General features: G+C 36.3%; 1 protein-coding gene across 1 annotated transcript in view; it reads right to left on the reverse strand.

The window, feature by feature from the left end:
- Window positions 1-19,322, reverse strand: part of LOC127642430 (sphingosine-1-phosphate transporter SPNS2) — a 99,702-nt gene that overhangs the window by 3,922 nt on the left and 76,458 nt on the right. The window contains exons 8-12 of the mRNA XM_052125048.1: window positions 18,947-19,136; window positions 15,256-15,321; window positions 14,572-14,670; window positions 5,557-5,720; window positions 3,142-3,178 (exon numbers count right to left, since the gene is read on the reverse strand). Of these exons, the coding sequence (XP_051981008.1) occupies window positions 3,142-3,178; window positions 5,557-5,720; window positions 14,572-14,670; window positions 15,256-15,321; window positions 18,947-19,136 (556 nt within the window). The remainder of the gene's footprint in view (window positions 1-3,141; window positions 3,179-5,556; window positions 5,721-14,571; window positions 14,671-15,255; window positions 15,322-18,946; window positions 19,137-19,322) is intronic.

Here is a 19,322-nt window from a genome sequence, read left to right on the forward strand (position 1 = left end):
ATGTTGGCACCCATTCACGCATTGTGAGGACCAACAGAGCTGAAATATTTTTTTCTAAAAATCTTAATTTATGTTTTGCAGAAGAAAGAAAGTCATACACGTTTTGGATACCAGGAGGGTGAGCAAATCATGAGAAAATAAAAATTTTGGGGTGAACTATCAGTTTAACTAAATGTTTTAAAGAGCTGAGGTATTATACCCTCAGATAATCACATTGGTGACGTTTTACGGAGCATCCAGGGTCTTGATAAGGATTTGTCTGTCATTATGCTTTGAATCATCTGGCCTAGAAGCTCCTCTATTGCTTTAGAATACACTAAACAGGGATTAGAGATTTAGACAGCGATGATTTATTGTGTTCTTAATTATGTAATAGTACTCACACATGTAGACTATACAACCAATGCTTTGGTACTGAAATTCAGTAATTATGGACAAATTCCGGATCTGGCCATTTAAACTTTGCATATTTATGTAATATTGTCTTTTTAATTTCATACATAAACTGAAACCCTAAAGTACAAATTCTACAGTTTAAAGTATTGGGTAGATTACTTGTGAAATGTAATCTGGTATTGGTTAAATTACACAACGGAAATTCTAATCAGTAATGCGTTTCTTTAAGATTACACTTTTTATACTTTACAATTTGATCTAATCTGATAACTTCTGGATTACTAACAGCATGTTTTGATAAATCTAATTTTAACTGTATTTAATACCAATTTACACTCCTTTTTATAAACATTATTATACATGAAATCAGTTTAGACTGGCAAATAGAAAAGAATAGAAAAGACTAGAATGCCTGAAAGATTTATGGAGGACAATTGTATTATCACTTATTAAAAAATATTCTCCAAGAGTGAAGACAAGCTTTCTTTGGACAAGACTATCCTTTGTGGTATCATTCTGCTGTTTGTGGTCTTATCTGATATATAACTAGATAACTAGTTAAAAATTAAGTGCTCAAAATGCAACATCGCTTTAGTGATTAACACATCCTCCATCTGCTTGATAATCCAAGGGAAGCAGTCCTCTTTTCATTGCACACTTGTTCCTTTTAACACTCTCATTCACTACTCCTTGCATTGGTAGGAGGCTATTCCTGTCTCTCTGAAATCTTTTGCCCTCATCAAGGCTAATGTCACAATAGTGATTTTTTTCCTTACTCCCACGCCCGCTGTCACATCACCCTGCCTCCTTGTAATTCCTTTTCTAATAGTGCATGTGTGGGTGTCTGTCTGTTACATAACTCTGCAAATTATCCTCCACTTTGTGCTTTGACCCCTATAGACTCCATTGATCAGAGAACATTTCCCATCAATTTAAGTGACTGAGGCAGTATGTGAATTAATTAATTAATGAATTAATTAATTAATGTTACATTTATATAGCGCTTTTCTGAAACTACACTCAAACCGCTTTACACAGTTAACAGGGGACTCGTCTCAACCTACACTAGTGTGCAGCATCCACCTGGATGATGCGACGGCAGCCATAGTGTGCCAGTACACCACACACCAGCTATTGGTGGATAAGAGAGAGAGTAGAGAATATGTATTGCCTTCATTCTCTTATTTATGCTAATTGATGTGCCTCTGACAAGGCCATGGTTGATGCTTTGTCCAACCAAAGATATCTCATTGACATTTCTAATTAAATTAGTGACTCAGTTTAGGCTGTTAACCCAAAGTTGGTAAATAGCAGTAGTTTTGCTAATTAGAAAGTGGAGAATGCTGTGGAGTAGTAGGAGGCTATCTATAGTAAGTAGTGATGGAAATCATAAGGAATTTAACAATTATGGTTCCAATACTAATTCCACTTAACAATTCTGGCTCCTTAACGATTCTTTTAGTACTTTTTAGGAAGTATCCCCCCCTTAAATAATTTGTCTAAATATATACTGAACAAAAATACACAACGAACACCAGAATAACTCTGTTTGATTTGGTTAAAAAAAAACGAAACAAAAACAAACAAATGACTCATTAGACCGATTCAAACCCATAACTCATGTGAGTCTGTTTGACAGATTTACTAAAAAAGAACTAGCTCATAAGAGTCATTCGTTTGTGAATAGGACTGCACGTTACACTGTCGTGTTGCATCTGCATCGCAGAAAGAATGAAGATGCTTAAGAACTGTTAACAGAGATTAATTTGGTTATAGATTTTTCTTAATGGAATGATTCTTGTTTCCCAACCCTATTTCTAATTTTAAATCTAACTGCAGAACAAAACTCCTTGACCTTATTTTAACGGTCACTGTAAATATAAATGTTTACTTTTAGAACAGTTGAGGGACTACTTATATTTAGTGTACTGCTCCCACACACATTGTCTTACACTTAAAAAACTGGCCACCAGACAAGCCGGTTTGCCTAATATTATATGTTTTCATTCTCTATCTTTTGATGCCACACTCTTTCTTTAGGGCAATAAAGCTACGGTAATTATACAAAAAGACTCATAACAGTGAGTGTGAAAGTCTGTTAAGAGAAGGAGGGGAAGGAGCCAGGAATAGGCTGTGAAGAGGAGCCAGATTTAAGATTATAAACTGCTGAAATACCTTGGTCACTCACAGCACTACTCAAAATGTGAATTATAATAAACAGGTCAAGCCAACAAAAGTCCATAGCTAATAAGGTCAAGGTTTTATAACCTCTTTTTACACGTCACTCTGGAATACTCGATTCTGATTGGTCAATGTTGCCAATCAGATATTTTATATTCATGCATTTATTAATTTATTTGGTTAGTAGCGGTGTAATAACTGGGATAATGTACAGTCAGCCGGATGATATTGCTGAATGTACATTATCCCTTACATATCATTCTATTTATTTCTATTCTATTATATATTCTACATTGTATTCTATTCTATTTATAAGTTAATTTAATCAAAGACCCTATAAACATCAGTTATTATGATGCTTATGTACTAAACAAAGGGTAAATAATGGTTATGTGTGCAGCGGTAGGTTATCATCTCTCCTCTTGCAGTCTTGAATGCTTTCTCATAAATAAGATTGAACCATTGTATTCTTTACTTAAAAAGGTCATAAAGACAACAATTGTGTAAGGCAATGACAAGGGGGGGCCTTTGTTGGAGGCTTGCAGGAATTTGACCAGGTCTTACCTTTACTGTGGATGGTGTCTGGGAAAGCTGTTCCACTCTGGAGAAACAGAAGAATAAAAAAAAAATTTGTAATTAATAATGAGTGTTTGCAGCTATTTTTGCCACACTTTTCACAATTATTGCATATCGACAGTGGCCCTTAAAATATATGGCAAATTTACATTTGCGTTCATTAAATATGAGAGTTGTAAAGTAGGGCTCTATGGGTAGAAATGCTGAAGCAGTCACCACTAGCGGTTGGGTAGTAAAGTAAGCTAGTGAGGATTTAGATTCTGTAAGACTTAGTAAAATTAACATAGAGTTAATTAACATACTGTAGAGTTATTTATCATTCACCATTGACATGACCTTTGCTTTTTGCATTATTATATTTTTGGTAAAAAGAAAATGAATTCTCAGTTCTTCTCATCATCTCAGCATTTTCGGTTCTTCTTTCTGTTGTTTTGCCCTATGATAAGCTCTACTTGCTTTCTTGTAATTTCATTCACTCTGTTAGCATTCTCAATGGAGATACATGGTGATACACACAGATCAGGGATGCTTATATCTATAGTAAGCCCCCATGGACACCATGCCAACTGATGCCACGGAAAAATTTGAAATGAGACAAATGTGCGTGTATGTATATAAATGGCTCCCTCTTGGCCCAAAATAGAAATCTAGAAATAATAGAGCACTCTTCAAGCTCAATATATATTCCTTCGCTCCAGTGAACGCCTTTCATTTTACATGTGACTTTTTTATAAATAGAGGAGAGGACACTTGAGGACAAGTGAGAATACTGTATTCAAGTAAAAGATATTTGTCAGGCATGAAAAAGCATAGCTCTAATTAAGGCTCTATTTCTGGACTGGATTGAACCCCACGATGATGCAATGCATATGAAAAATTATGAAAAGGATGTTATGTAAGAGAGTATTGGTTGGAAAATTTTAATAAGAAATGCACAGGCTCATTACTGCTGAAGATGAGATTATAGTTAGGCTAAATAACATGTAAAGCTGGAACATCACAATAATCGTAAGTTTTATACCGATATATGCTGCTCCGGGTTCGCATATTACAGCAATGGTAAATATTGGAGCTTTTTCAAGAAAGGCTAATTTTCAGAATTTGCTCCCTGGTTGCTCTTCAATAAAAAATCTCAACCTGTCATATTTATTCTAAATTTAAATATAGCCAAATGTATATTTAATTCTGATTAATTCAAGACCTGAACACAGTATCTGCATTCTTATGATATACAACAGGAAAACTATAAATAATCCAATACAAATGTAGAGTAGCTCCTTGTGAGAAATTAGCATAATAATCGACTTATGTTGTAATAGATGGCTAGCCAAGAAGAAAAGTCAACCTCCTAGGTTGTCTCTCTAAGACTTATCGTGGGAAGATCTTCAGGGAGTTCACAGTAATCCGACATACCACCCTGCCTAAAAATGTCCCCAAGCCGACTGGAAGGAAGTCATTTTTGAGTGGCAACACATACAGGAAATCCACTTGATAAAAGGCCCCCGCAAAAAAGAAAGCTGAGTCGCTAAGTTTTTCTTAACCTTTTAAGGACATGGACTCTTCTATAACCAAAACCAGAATATATTTTAGATAAAGGATTGTTTTAAAATTTCTGTGAAAATATACACACATATAGCACAAAGTTTCTTATAAGGGTTTAAGGGTTTAAATGCAGTGACGTGTCTGGGTAGTTAGAATAGCAAGTGAGCACATTGGGGTTTATTTGATGTATAGTTGTCCTCATGTCATGACTGTTTTTACTGGACAAAGTCTTTAAAAAAAACTGGCCATGAATGCGGAACTTGTCAGTCAGCTTGTCTTTGCTTAGTGCTGTTGTACTGAAATGACATTTATTTTGAAATGATAATGGTTAAATGGATGGTTTGGGTTAGGGAAGATGGCTCTTGATCTACCTTTTTGACCAGTTAATTTCTTTTTCATTACATTTCCAGTTGTTTGTGACTGATACATCTTTTTTTTTTAAATAAATGTTATAGCGATTGCATATGCAAAGAGTAATTTCCAGCTGATTGAAAAACAAAATTACAGAATTGGCAGATCACTTATGCAGAATGTCTTTCTTTCAGAATAGAGCTAGATCTCACTTATTGCCCACCTAACTCATTCGTCCTCACAGATTATCTAGATTCACCTGAGGCTATTCACCAGTGCACAAGGATGGCCAAGGTAGCCTAAATCACCATGGCAACAAGCTATTCACCAGACTGTCATTGTCAGTGGAGGAAATGAGAAATGATAGACTCATTTATGAATTTATAGTGAGAGACTTATAGAAAAACGGAAGCACCTCAATGTCATTAAATAGTTAGCATAAAAATAACGTAAGATTTAATTGAATTAATTCAAGCTATCTAGGTAAAGAGTAAAGGCGCAGGCACTCACTGTTTCTCTGCTTTGTCACGATCATCTAGGTAGAAAAGGGCAGTGGCGAGGAAGAACATCCCTCCCAGAACGATGACAAAGGGGCAGAGCATGAGGGCATAGCCCAGACTCAGAAACTGCCATAACACTGACGTGGCATAGCTCTCCTGCAGCGAATCTGATATCTGAAAGAACACACAGAGACACAATCAAAAGAAATACTCATTAGTAAACCAAATATGTAATGATTAGCTTCCTAATATTGTCTTCAAGAGCTGAGCAGTGTCAGTCAGTTAGTGAACATATAGATGGACGGTTAATTATTTTACAAAACAGTCCATTGCTTTACCTTTTCTTAAGCTATTTGTATCTGTTGAACAAAGAAATAATAAATCAATAAAAAAAGACAATGACCATTTATTTAAAATATTGATTCAATTAGGGAAACATTGAATATGTTTTTATTTAACACAACCTTTAAATTACTTTTTTATGTTGTATTTTCCCTAAGGATTTGCTCAGACAATACGAAAGTGTTAATTCTGAATTTTAAGACTAAGCCCACTGTTTCATAACCATCATTTCAGGAAATTACTTTTAAGGGATGTGCTACTTTTGAAGTGAAAAGAGAAAAAAATTATATGTAAAATTTATTGTTCTAGCTTTGCTAATAAAATCATACCAAAAAGATGAAAATTAAATTCACAATTTGTGACTTAATACAGAACAAAACTATTTATCGAAACATAATATGACAGTAATGTTTCAGTCATGCAACCTTCGTCAGTCATTTAAAGAGATAGCTCACCCAAAAATGAAAATGCTTTCAGAATTTACTCACCCTCATGCCATACCAGAGGTGTGTGACTTTCTCTCTTCTGCTGAACATAAATGAAGATTTTTAGAAGAATAGACCAGCTCTGTAGGTCCCTACAATTTCAGTAAATGGGTACCAAAATGTTGAAAGTCCAAAAACATATTAAGGCTGAATAAATGTAATCCATGAGACTACAGTTGTTAAATCCATGTATTCAGAAGTGATATGATAGGTGTGGGTGAGAAACAGATCAATATTTAAGTCATTTTTACTGGCAATCTCCTCTTTCACTTTAACATTATTCTTTTGTTTTTACTGATTCGCATTCATCGTGCATATCGCCACCAACTGGGCAGGGAGGAGAATTTATAGTAAAAAAGGAATTATAAATATTGATCTGTTTCTCTACCACACCTATCATGTCACTTATGAATATATAGATTTAACCACTGGGGTTTATGCTGCATATACAGTATGTCCTTTTTGGACCTTCTGAGTTCTGGTCACCATTCACTTGCATTGTGAAGACCAACAGAGCTGAGTTATTCTTCTAAAAATCTAATCACATCTGGGATGGCATGAGGGTGAGTAAATGATGAGAGAATTTTCATTTTTGGGTGAATTATCCCTTTAAGAGCAAAGAATGACAAACTGGCAAATTTAAAATAAAAGTAGTCAATCAGAAATGTATATTTTTCTGGGGCTTGGGTAGCTCAGCGAGTTTTGACGCTGACTACCACCCCTGGAGTCACGAGTTCGAATCCATGGCATGCTGAGTGACTCCAGCTAGGTCTCCTAAGCAACCATATTGGCCCGGTTGCTAGGGAGGGAAGAGTCACATATGGGTAACCTCCTTGTGGTTGCGATTAGGGTTTCTCGCTCTCAATTGGGTGCATGGTAAGTTGTATGTGGATCGCGGAGAGTACCATGAGCCTCCACATGCTGTGAGTCTCTGCAGTGTCATGCACATCGAGCCGTGTGATAAGATGTGCTGATTGACAGTCTCAGAAGTAGAGGCAACTGAGACTTGTCCTACGCCACCCAGATTGAGGTGAATAACCGCACCACCACGAGGACCTATTAAATAGTGGTAATTGTCATTCCAAATTGGGAGAAAAGGGGATAAAATTATTTAAAAAAGAAATGAATCTTATACTAGGAAGTGGCCAATAACATTTAGGTAGAAGGAAACACCTTTAAAACTAAATGTGAAGTACCCATAAGAGGGTTTTCAACTCTCTTCATAATATTTAATAACACAAAATGATATAACACTGATGGCTACATTGAAGTGGTCAAGGAGTCATAAACTGGCCTAATAAATCTCCTTACATAGTCCCTCTGACCGATGTTAGGAAGGTTAATCTGTTAGCATCAGCACTAGCATGGTCTCATAGGTCGGGAAGGAATGCTGACATTAAAAGGTGTGTGAGTGGGTGTCGACAGTGAGGTCTGTGTATATGAGTAGACCACACATATATCTCATGGCTTATGATGCCAAATGTTTATGAGCTATTTCTACTGACAAAACAGGCCGGAAGTTGAGCATTTCTGGTGCGTGTCTAATGAGGTTTTTGAGAAAATTATGGTAGATTGTGGCCTATTTTTATAGATAATTACACCACCCACTATGCCCAAGGCTATAGATTCATACACATGTACTACAAATGCAAAATCAGTTACAGTGAAATGGAGCATTACCAGGTATTAGGGAAATGTTATTTCATTTACAGGTCTATTACACACATTGTTCTTTGTCAAAACATCACTTTCTGGAAGAGAAGTAGTGACAGCCTGCAACATGTTCTTGGATACTTCTGCTTGAATAACGGTACTCTGAGTTGGACAACATGTACTCCTAATGTCTGGAAACACTAAAGTGTGATTGTCCATTGTCAAAGTTTCAGTGGCTTTCCTCTAACAAACAGTTTTCCTATTTTTTGTTTAACGTTGGGGGATTTTTTTTTTGCGACAGCAGTATGACATAGGAACCTTCACACTAGCTTACCGGACTTCTGGTGAGAAATAATCAAGCAACTGCTGATGTATAACTTGGTCTGACATTCATGGTCTTGACAGTTCAGAATGACCCAGTACCTCCTCTGAAGAAGAAACCCAGTTATAATCCAGGCTACACTGAAATGGGACACTTTTCTCCACAAGATCATTGTATTCCCAGTAAAAAAGTATTTTAAGCTTGACACAGATTTCACTCATAGCCACAAATGAAGCATGTCACAAAAGCATGATATCCTTAATGTTCAGCTGTCTGTCAAAGTTGCCGAGAACCGCAGGTAGGGTGTTTTGAGCAGTTGGAATGTGGTATGTTGCTAACGCAGTGTCTCGACTGAACTTGACCTCTAGTCTCTGAGAGAAGGCCAAAACATTCCTGTCAATTAAGACTTGACATTCTCAGAGTTCTAATCCTACTCCTATTTGCTTGTCTGCTGGAATACTGAACTAGATTTACACTGTAAATTATACAGTGTTTGTTGTTTTGACAGTATTATTGCTGTATTTCCAACTGCAACTTACTGAAACTGTTTACAGTATGTTACTGGCAAACTGAGTAGTATTCTTTAGGAAAAAATGAGCGGGAAAATAATTACAGTAATTTAATGTTGATTTGCATGAGAACTGGCCTAATCTCAAACCAGTACATACACAATTTAGAGTGGAAATTTGTGGCATACAGTGATATATTATTAAAAAGTTGGAACCCATATGTATTCTCTGCATTGGATTTACTCTAAAAGTAGAACTGTATGGGAATGCACATGGCAACCTATGAAGTTGAGCCTGCACTCCTCGTCACTTCAGCCATGAGAGGAGCAGAAGCAAAGCAATCTCTTTTCAACTGACCCAGGTGAGCACCAAAATCACACAAAACATCTTTTAGCAGTTTATAATAATTTTTTCAAACATTTATCATTTGACATTGAAGATAGCTTTGTAACGCTAAAGTTTGCATTTTCAGATACTAGCATTAGTTTTAACAAGGTGGCCAGACGTCCTGTTTTTCCCGGGATAGTCCCGAATTCAAGAACTTTTTCTAGTGTCCTGACTTATTCTGAAATTTTGTTTTGTCCCGTATTTCTACTCTGAGTCAGTTTAAAAGAGCACACAGATGAAATTTCGTCTGGAAAAATATCAAGGAAGCGTGCATTTACATTTAATGAGGATCTTCAAAAAGAGTTACATTTTATAAAAACTGAGTCACAGACAGAGCAGTGTATAGTACAGTGAGGTGTGAGATTTGTGGAGCTTGCATTTCTATTGCCCATGGAGGCCGCACCAACATTGCCCAGCATGTTATACAAAAAAGCATGTGGATGCTGCTAAAAGTAAGTGAGCCCACACCAAGTGTTTGCGATTTTTTTTGTGAAGCAAAGTTCTGAATATGACAAGGTGTATGCAAGTGAAGGATTTTTTGCTTATCATTCTGTTGTGCACGGCCATAGTTTTGCACATTCATGACCTGAGTAAAGTCTTCCAGGCCAGTTTGGAGGAATCATTCATACCCACTGACATTAAAAAGCAGTTGGATGACCTGGTTAAAGCACTATACATGACATACGAGTGGAGTGGTTTCTTTTGTGCAGTGAGAAACTTTTATTCAGCATCAGTGGATAACCTCCAAAATTGATGTTGGAGAACACAGAAAAATTATTGGGCCCAACTGAGAGACATCCCAGAGTGGAAAGACATTCAGAGCAGCCTCGAACACTTCTACTCCAGAATCCCCGCTCTCAGTTTGATTGACCAAACCATGCTGTTTGATGAGTGGGCTTGCGTTGTCACTCGTTGCAACACTGAGTGGAACATGAACAAGATGGTCGGAAACTACAAGGTGACAACTGACAACAGTTACAAATGCAGATGCACCCTCTCCTTCGCATTGATCTGCCCCTAGATAAAGATATGACCATTTCATTTTTGCTGGTTATAATGGTCATTCTGTTTAGTATTGATAAACACTTACAAGTTTTGAAGTACAAAGTAACCAAATGACCTTGTCTGTGAACAAATGTTGTTGTATTTACACCGGTCGAACATGAGCAATTCGCAAAAAGAGCACTTTATTTGACCTGTCCATCTAAAATAAAATGTACAAATATAACATATGTAAATGTTTTGCTCAGAATTGTATTCAATATTTATGTAAGTAACTTCTGTCTCAGTCCTTTCTGAATGATGCACAACCTTGGTTGTTGAGAGTGTATTATCTCTCTTGTAGCTTAAATGCCATGCTGGTATAAAATCAAAACTGAAGTTACATGATATTAATTGATTTTTGTATTTTGTTCTCTTGGTCTGAACAGGCAAAGATTTGGAGAGTGTTCTTTCAGTCATTTGGACATTTTGTGAACTTAATATTGAAGTTTTTGAATGGACGTTTTGGTCATTTACATTTATGAGTAATATTTATGGGATATTTGTGTTGTCACTGTGTAATAAATGTTCCGTTTGCATGAAGGCCTCTATTGTTTCATTCTTTTTTAACTTGTAATAGATAGAAGTTAGTTACTCTTTAAGATATAATGGTGCTTACAGTGGTTAGTTCTACAATATGGACATTGTAATTTAATATACAACATACTAAAGATTACCACAATTAATTTTACTGTACAGCTTATATACTGTATTTTAATGTAAGTCATACAAACAACTACCGTAACTGATTTTACAGTACAGCACATACTGTATATCATTATAAATCAGCCAGCTTGCTGGCTATTTGTTGCCAGTAAGTTACTCTTGATTTTACTTTAATTTGTTTTACAGTGAAATCTGTGTTTAGTATCTGTGGGGGAAGTGTTTAATACCTACTTGCAATGCAAAAAATATTTTTTTTACATTTACTTATTTTTACTTAGTTTTCCAGTTAAAATATCTAAACAAAAACAAGATATAAAAAAGCTATTTGCCAATGGGGTAGGGAAAACCAGTTTATTTTTTTTACCCCATTGGCAATTTTTTTCTCGTTTTGAGCAAATCCACACTAGATTTTTGATAGATTTAAAGACTTACTGTAATATTTTAAGCAATTTTGCTTCTTACATCAATGTATTCTGTTTAAAGGATGCTGAATTCTGTATAAGATCTGAGGGTTTAACTCATGATCACATCAGCAGCCAAAACTACATCCTAACATAACAGTACAGGGCTGGGTTTCCCGATAACTTTGCAACTTTAGCTTTTACAATCATCTGAACTAACTTCGCTCATTATTTCACGACCGAGTAACACCTGTTTCCTAAACCAGCACATAGATTGCTCATTATAAAGTTGAACTTAAGTGCTTCATTAGGGTAGCTGTCCGGTCCAAAGGTGCTGATCACTTTGGCCTGTGTGTCCAGGAGTTGGTCTTCTCAACATGAAAATAATATGGAAATACCAACAAACATGGAAGTTGTTTCTAGCCTTGTTGAGGCACTAAACTGATTAACTATTACATAATTTAACAAAAGAAATAATAATGAGTTAATAATAACTTCATAGAGATGAATGAAAGTGACACAATAAATGCATGTAACAAGAATGTGTGCTATGTGAAACATAAGGGGCTCTCACATAAAATAAAATGTTGTTTCTTTGGCTGGAAACTGAACAAATGCATACAGAACAGGATTAAAATAATGGCCATCAGTACTGAACTACACACAGACCTATGTAAATATTAATAGATAATTTGAATAAAGTTCTTGGCATTGTGTTTACTTGTAGCTTTACTGCCATTATTCAGAATGCAATTTGTGACTGCCATGTAAACAGACTATAGAACTATTTAAACCAAACATTGGAGGAAGCAAAAAGAGGAGGAGGAAGGAAGAGTGAATCGCTCACTGCACACACTCACTAATCTCCTTTGTTAACCAAGTTTTAATTAATTATTTTGGCCTGTTTATATAAGTTTTAAACTGCAAAGTTTTAAACTGTTACATAACTCATATATCTTCTTAAATGTAATAAGAACATGTCATATTGCCATTATAATTATGCTTATATAATATAACATTATTCTTGTAAATTTAGACCTATCACATCACATGCATAGACTGCGGAGACTGCCTATTGATTTCATAGTGATTTGTTATAAATTTTTATCCTCTGATATAGTGTTCAAATGCTTTCCAATGATCAAAATATATTAGTATGGTTTATTAAATGTCCTGCTGTATTTGATTAACTGTGATAGATGTGAGAAAGATCCGTTTAAGTTGCACTTAAATTACTTAAGAGCAGTTAATTTCCCCAAATTTTAAGTACTACTTGGATAACAATGCTTTTGGGAAATGCACCGTAGAGACTAAGTTCTACTTAAGTACTACTAACATTCTACTTAGTGCTTCGGGAAACTCAGACCAGGTCAGAATCAGTGTCATGCCATTATATCATTAACTGTGCCAGACAGGTGGTTTAAACACCAAAGTCTGTGATGGAGAGATTAAAAGACTGTATAAATAATATACAGGCAAATTACTCACACTATTCACACAGCCTCCTACTGTGTGACTACAGCACACTCTTGCATAAAAAGTGTATGTATGAGACTGATTGCAAACTATATATCCTCTTTATCATTTACTTACCCCATGTTTTCCAATCCCACATTACTTTCTTTCATCCATAAAATACAAAAGGATATGTTAGGCAGAATGTTCAGTATCAGTCAACAGTCACTGTCATTGGAAAGATGCAATAAAAGTGAATGGTGACTGAGGCTATCACATTCTAATATTCTGCCTAAAATCTCCTTTGGTGTTCCACGGAAGAAAAAAAGTCATGCAAGTTTGGAACAAAATGAGGGAAAAATTGAATGCAGAATTTAAATTTTTCAGTAATCTATCAGTACAGACTGGAAATGTCATTTGTTTGTAAGGAGTTGAGAGTATAATGGAGTAAGTGAACAATGGGTCTGACCTCTGAGTCCAGCAGGGCAGGGGGCTCAGAACCTGTCAAAGGCATACACAAGTGTTTCTGTTTAGCTTGGATCAACTCCAGTGACTCCTGTTCGGAATGCCAGGAATGTCTAGCAGGAGTCGGAAGTCTAGGAACTATTGTGTGCTTTTTCTGGAGTTGAAAAGAATGACTATTTTATGCCATACTGCGTGTGATTGGTTAGGCTTTGTTTTGTTAACGTAGACCAGAGTGGAAATCGGAAAAGGGAAACCGAGCCTGGTTCAGCGTATCAATCACAGAGCACAATGTCAAACGGCACAATGCGGTGTAGCGTATTGTTGGACAGAATGGTTTAAGAGTCCAAAGGGAACACTTGTGGATGAATGTAGCCTTGAAGAATTTGGTGACTGGCATGTAAACAACAGAATCATGTCTCGTCAGGAGAGGTATTACTGGAAAGGTTCCCTTTAGAGGACTTTTCTGAAATTCTACCATTGTGATCTAAAAGAAAAAATGGCATGACAAGGCCATATCCTAAATTCCTGGTTTGTGTTGCTTTACATAAAGTGAACATTTTAAATGAAACCACAAATATTGATGACTTCCTCTTTCCAGAATTACGCTATATTTCAAAACTGCTTGTGTGTCAATAAACTGATTTATGTTATCCATCTGATCTGCTATAGTGGTGCTAAGCAAAGATTAAGTATTGATTTGCACACTGCTTGACTCCTTGATGCACACTGCATGTTTTACTTCATCCTTGAGTAGTACTAGTACTCTGTACACACCAAATACTCAAATCTCAGCTATACACTCGCTCTACAGTTCACTCACACATAGATGGTCATCCCTGTTTAAAAGACTGCCTGAGACCAACATGAATTTCCATGCTGATTCTTGTTGGTTTATGCTGGTTTGGTGCTGTTCAAGCTGATGGACCAGCATGATCTTTCTGATGAAGCTGGTTGACCAAAGAAGTCATGCTGGTTAAGCTAGTTAACACCAGAATTAAATTCAAAACACGTATGCCATTCTGGGGACTAGCCAGTTAGTCAAAATTAATGAAGTAATTATTTATGGTTTGGCCCAATTGGATTCTTCTGTTGTGCGACTGTGAATGTCTTTGAATTTAAATGCAGTAAATTCCTGACATTCAAATTCAAATTTAAAATCTTGTGGGCATGGTCAGTTCAATTTAATTTGCAGATTATTCATTGAAAGTGAGCCAATTCATCAATCTTGAATTTTGCCTTTAGTGATCTGCATGCAATTGATCAATGAATGTACAGTTTGTGAACGAGAGACATTCTTACCAGGCCAATGAGGTACGGGCTCCCGGCATCACCTAGTAAATGTGAGGTGAAGCCCTGAAAGGCGACAGCAGTGGCTCTTCTGGTTGGTATGACAACATACTGCAGAGAGAGAGAGTAGTTAAAGAGAGGTGATGGAAAACAAGAGTGAAAATATCACACTAAATCAACAGAAAAATATAAATAAATTATTGCCACTAGAGCTCCAGCTCTGTCAGATTGTTTCATATTGAGACTGACTGGAGTTTAAAACATGGAGAAAGATCTTGGCTGACACAACTTCATGACAGCTTTTCTTAGTAAATCTTTCACTCTTCCTTGCACACACTCTCTCCTTGTTTACTACACTGCGCTCTCTCTCTCTCTCTCTCTCTCTCTCTCTCTCTCTCTCTCTCTCTCTCTCTCTCTCTCTCTCTCTCTCTGTAATCTAATGCACCCTCATTCTCTCTTTTTTGAACTAACACACTTCCTTGACACACGAAAAACATCCAAACTGAAATTGTTATTCTGTTTTATTTTCCATGAGTGGCATTTCCATTAAGCATAATCAAAGGCAGCAATTTTGTCTTGGGCCCCACCCAGGCTAGTCACGCATCCTAAAAATTCAAAATAAGAAACTAGCCTGAGAAGATGACCACTTTTGTTTCCACTCAGCCCAGCAGATAAATACAGGCTTTCAATACGTACCATTAAAATGTCCGCTGTAATGGCCCAGTTCAAAAACAGCAGGGTCTCTCCAATGAAAATGCAGATCTGAGAGAGAGGAAAGAGGAAAAAAACAGAGAGGAAAGGTCAGTCAATCATATTTGATTTTATTCTTGAGCATTTAAATTCACTCTATGTTTCCAACATGAACTGTTGGTCAAAGACCAAATTAACCCTGCTCCTCTAAATAAAACAAAATAACAAAAAATAAAAATGTTATGGAATAAGAAAACGTGTTATTATACTGTGGTTGCATTATATGCAGTTTTTGATTTGAGGGCAATAGAAACTTTTCTTGCTCCAAACCATAAAAACAGACAAGTGGTTTTCGTTCAACTAGAGGGGAACTCGAAATGTCTGGCAGCTGAAAACTTGCCAGTTTAACAAGAGCAAATTTATTTTAACAGACTTGACAGAATCCCATGAGAATAGACTAACTGACTTCAGCATTCCCACACAAATTAACTGCTATCAGATGCTGCCTGGTCCAGGTTTTCAAGGTACTCAGTGCCAGATTGAGACACAAGTATTTAATATCCCAACTAATCAGAGTGACTTGACAGTGTGTACATGTTTTCTCTGCCTCTCTTGAGCTCATTATGTGACTGGTGGCAGCTGCTGGGCAGACCTGGGTCAGTCCAGACTGGATTGTGTGAAAACCCTTAGGTTGCAGGGGAATTTGATCTCTCCAGTGGCAGTTCTGTTCTGACATTGACAGGGTCTTGTTTCATATCAGGCTGTGACTACTGTGAGAAATACTGTATGTTGAGCACAACTGAGAAATTCAAGACCGCTTTGGGTGTTAAACAAGGTGAGGGTTTTGAAGAATGAAGAGGCGTGTGTTTCTGTGTAAAAATGTCTTGTCTTTTTTTGATGTTCTTACCATTTACAAAATTGTATCTTTAAAGTTAAATAAATAAATACAAAAATTGCTCTGTGTTTGCATGTAATCAAATGTAAAAATTTCAGCCAGTCCTTCATTATAAAAAATAAAAAAATATAATTATTGACAGGTAACCTTAAAAATTTACTTCATATGGTAAAATTTAAATCAACTAGTTTTATTTAAATAAAAGTCTGATTTAAGATGACTGAATCAACCTGACTGCATTAGGTTACAGCAACAAAAGTATTTTTTAAAGATTAGATCAAGTAGAAATTAAACCTTACGGTAACAATTGCAGGTTACCTTACTAGTGTTAGAGGATGTGTTTTCTATTGACTGAGATTAGTATGTACACATACAACTTAATGATTAACATACTGTAGAAGTGTTTCCATTTATTATATGCTACCATAACAATTATTGATATTATGAATGTAGCATCAGCCTTTATATACTTAATGTAGTTTAATGCAATAAATGTACTCTGTGTAGTTTAAGAGAATCCAAATGGACCAAGTTAAATATTTTATTGCCATGGGTCATGACTACTAATATGTAAAAGGCAAAGATTTTGGCAAAGTTTGAGGCCAAATTCAAAGGTTTAGGCTAAACATTTACTGAATAAATAAGCAAAAACGAATGTTACAATTATCCCTGTTCTCAATTTGATATGCCAGTGTGAGTGAATACCTGAGTAGAATGAAAGGGTTTTTGTGTTTGGACATGTATGAAACTCTGTCCCAAAGTGGGTTAAGATTCAGACAGCGTGACGGACACCCTGCAGGACTCTGGTTAATGGCTGAAGTGTGATCAGTCAGTATGCTGATGAGTCAGCAGCTGTCCCTGCTGGAGAAAACACTGACAGCTCTCTCTCTCTCTCTCTCTCTCTCTCTCTCTCTCTCTATATATATATATATATATATCTATCTCTCTCTCTCTCTCTCTCTCTCTCTCTCTAGCATGCTGTCACATTCTCAGACACCACATCTGTCACTATAACATTTTCCCAACTTAAAAGTTTAGGATTCCTTATTTTTCATACAGGACATTTTCATGTAATTACAGAGGCCTCTTGACAGGTGATTAAGGGGGCTGCTCGTGTCTTTAGTTGGGAGCTTGGAATATTTTTACCCAACGCTGCCACTTTTTACCCAGCACCGCCACTGTAATGCTACCACAGGAATGGCACATAGGCCTGTCTCTGTCTTTCATTTCTAAAAATACCCCAAATCTGTAAGTATTTATTATTAAATCTGCAGTGCACTGATTGTTGGGTAGTTGACACGTCCTGACTCCTGCGGTGTGATCTGCTGTTCTAAAACTATTTTAAAATGCATTTTGCTAATAATTTTGTAATTATTTTGCAATACATGTATCTTTTATGACTTCATATTATCTTTTAGACTATATGGAATATTTGTACTTTTAGAGATTCATTTGTCGCTTCAGGACCATGTAAAATTAAATGGTGTAGGCAAAAAAAAAAAATTGCTAATTGCTAATTTGCAGCACCTGTCCCTGGTATAGTATATGATATACTGTATACCAGGGAAAGGTTATTTGATATTATTTATATTATATTATATTTTTTATAAAAAATAGAACATTATTTTAAAGCAATTATTAATGTTGCTGTTGTTCTGGTTCTCAATACATTATGTGCAGTTATTACATTTTGCTTTGTTACAACCTTATTAGTTGCTACATGCCTGTATAGATCATGAACCCAAGATCTGTTGGTCCATGAGTCCATGAGACCACATCTCTACTGGTCACCTTTTCAGATTCTGCACAAATATGAACAAAGTCACTACAGGAACTGAGAAGTTGCAAAGTGTGGTCAACTGAGGGTCCAGTTGTAACCAGAGTCTTTCATAGTTAAGATAAGATGGCAAACATTGAGCAAGCTTGATACAATTATTTTAACTAGACACAATATGTGGCTTTATCACAATGTACTAGTCTTTTTTGTTCACAAGAAACTCAAACGGCCCCTAAAAATATGTTTGTATATCGAGACTTCTCATCAAAAACAATTATGAGATCTTTGGTCTAATTTGGCCACCAAAGGAGTTGTTTTCAGGAGCACTGAGAATTTGTTCTGACCTGAGTGTGTTTTATGTTGTACGAATGAATGTCACCTGGTTGCATTTTGTTATACAGCATAACTTTTCTCCATTACTGACCCAGAAATGCCACAGTCCATTGTTTCTCAGCAGTAACTGTGAAAACTGCACCCTTTTCCTGCTTTACATGCCAATTAAACAAGCAAGCAGTGCCTGCCTTTCTTATTGTTGTAGTGTTGGGTTTGGACCTAACAACCCTGCCAAGCAACTGTGGCTGTTAAAACCACTAAATAGAACAGATTTTAAATCTGCTTAAAACCTTGTATTAAACTTTGAATAGACGTGACCTTATTTCATCCTGACTTTATGATAGTTAGAAATGAGTTGTGCCATAAATGTTCAGGGCACTGTGTTAAGAAGAAAATCGAGAGAATACAGGTATTGATACGTCGATTCCATAGCAACCAATAAATGAGAGCTTTTTCTTGTTGTGTCTGCTCAGTATTGTAAGAATAATGGATCAACTGTAACTAATGGCAGTCATTTCAAAGAGATATCAAGTAAAGTACATATTTGGAATAGGCATGTAGACTTTTGAAAGACTAAATTGAAAGTCTGAGATCAGAGGTAGGGGTTTTAACACTTTGTAAAGCATTACTGTAACCATGAAAAACCTGACCTCATTCCTGGATGCAACAATCAAAGTAACAAAGCCACTTACATATGCCCCCACAATGCTCTTCTTGGCCACAACGAAGATGAGGCAGATGAAGATAGCAGAGCCAAGCATGCTCACTGCACACACCAGAGGATCAGCACGTTCAGTCTTCTGCCGAAAGAGTCGTGTTGTTACAGCGCCAATTACCACACCCAACAGACCCGTCACACAGGTGATGGCCCCGAATATTAAACTGAAGATGAGAGAGAAACATAGATTCTTGTCAAAAGTGTAAGCTTTTCTTTGTGTATGGTCCTCTAGCTTAACTGGTAGAGCATGGCACTAGCAACACCAAAGTCATGGGTTGAATTCACAGGGAATGCATGTGCTGATAAAAAATACACTAGAAGTTGCTTCGGATATGTGTCTACCAAATGTA

This window comes from Xyrauchen texanus, chromosome 4 (genome assembly GCF_025860055.1).
Source record: "Xyrauchen texanus isolate HMW12.3.18 chromosome 4, RBS_HiC_50CHRs, whole genome shotgun sequence".
NCBI classification, from domain to species: Eukaryota; Metazoa; Chordata; class Actinopteri; order Cypriniformes; family Catostomidae; genus Xyrauchen; species Xyrauchen texanus.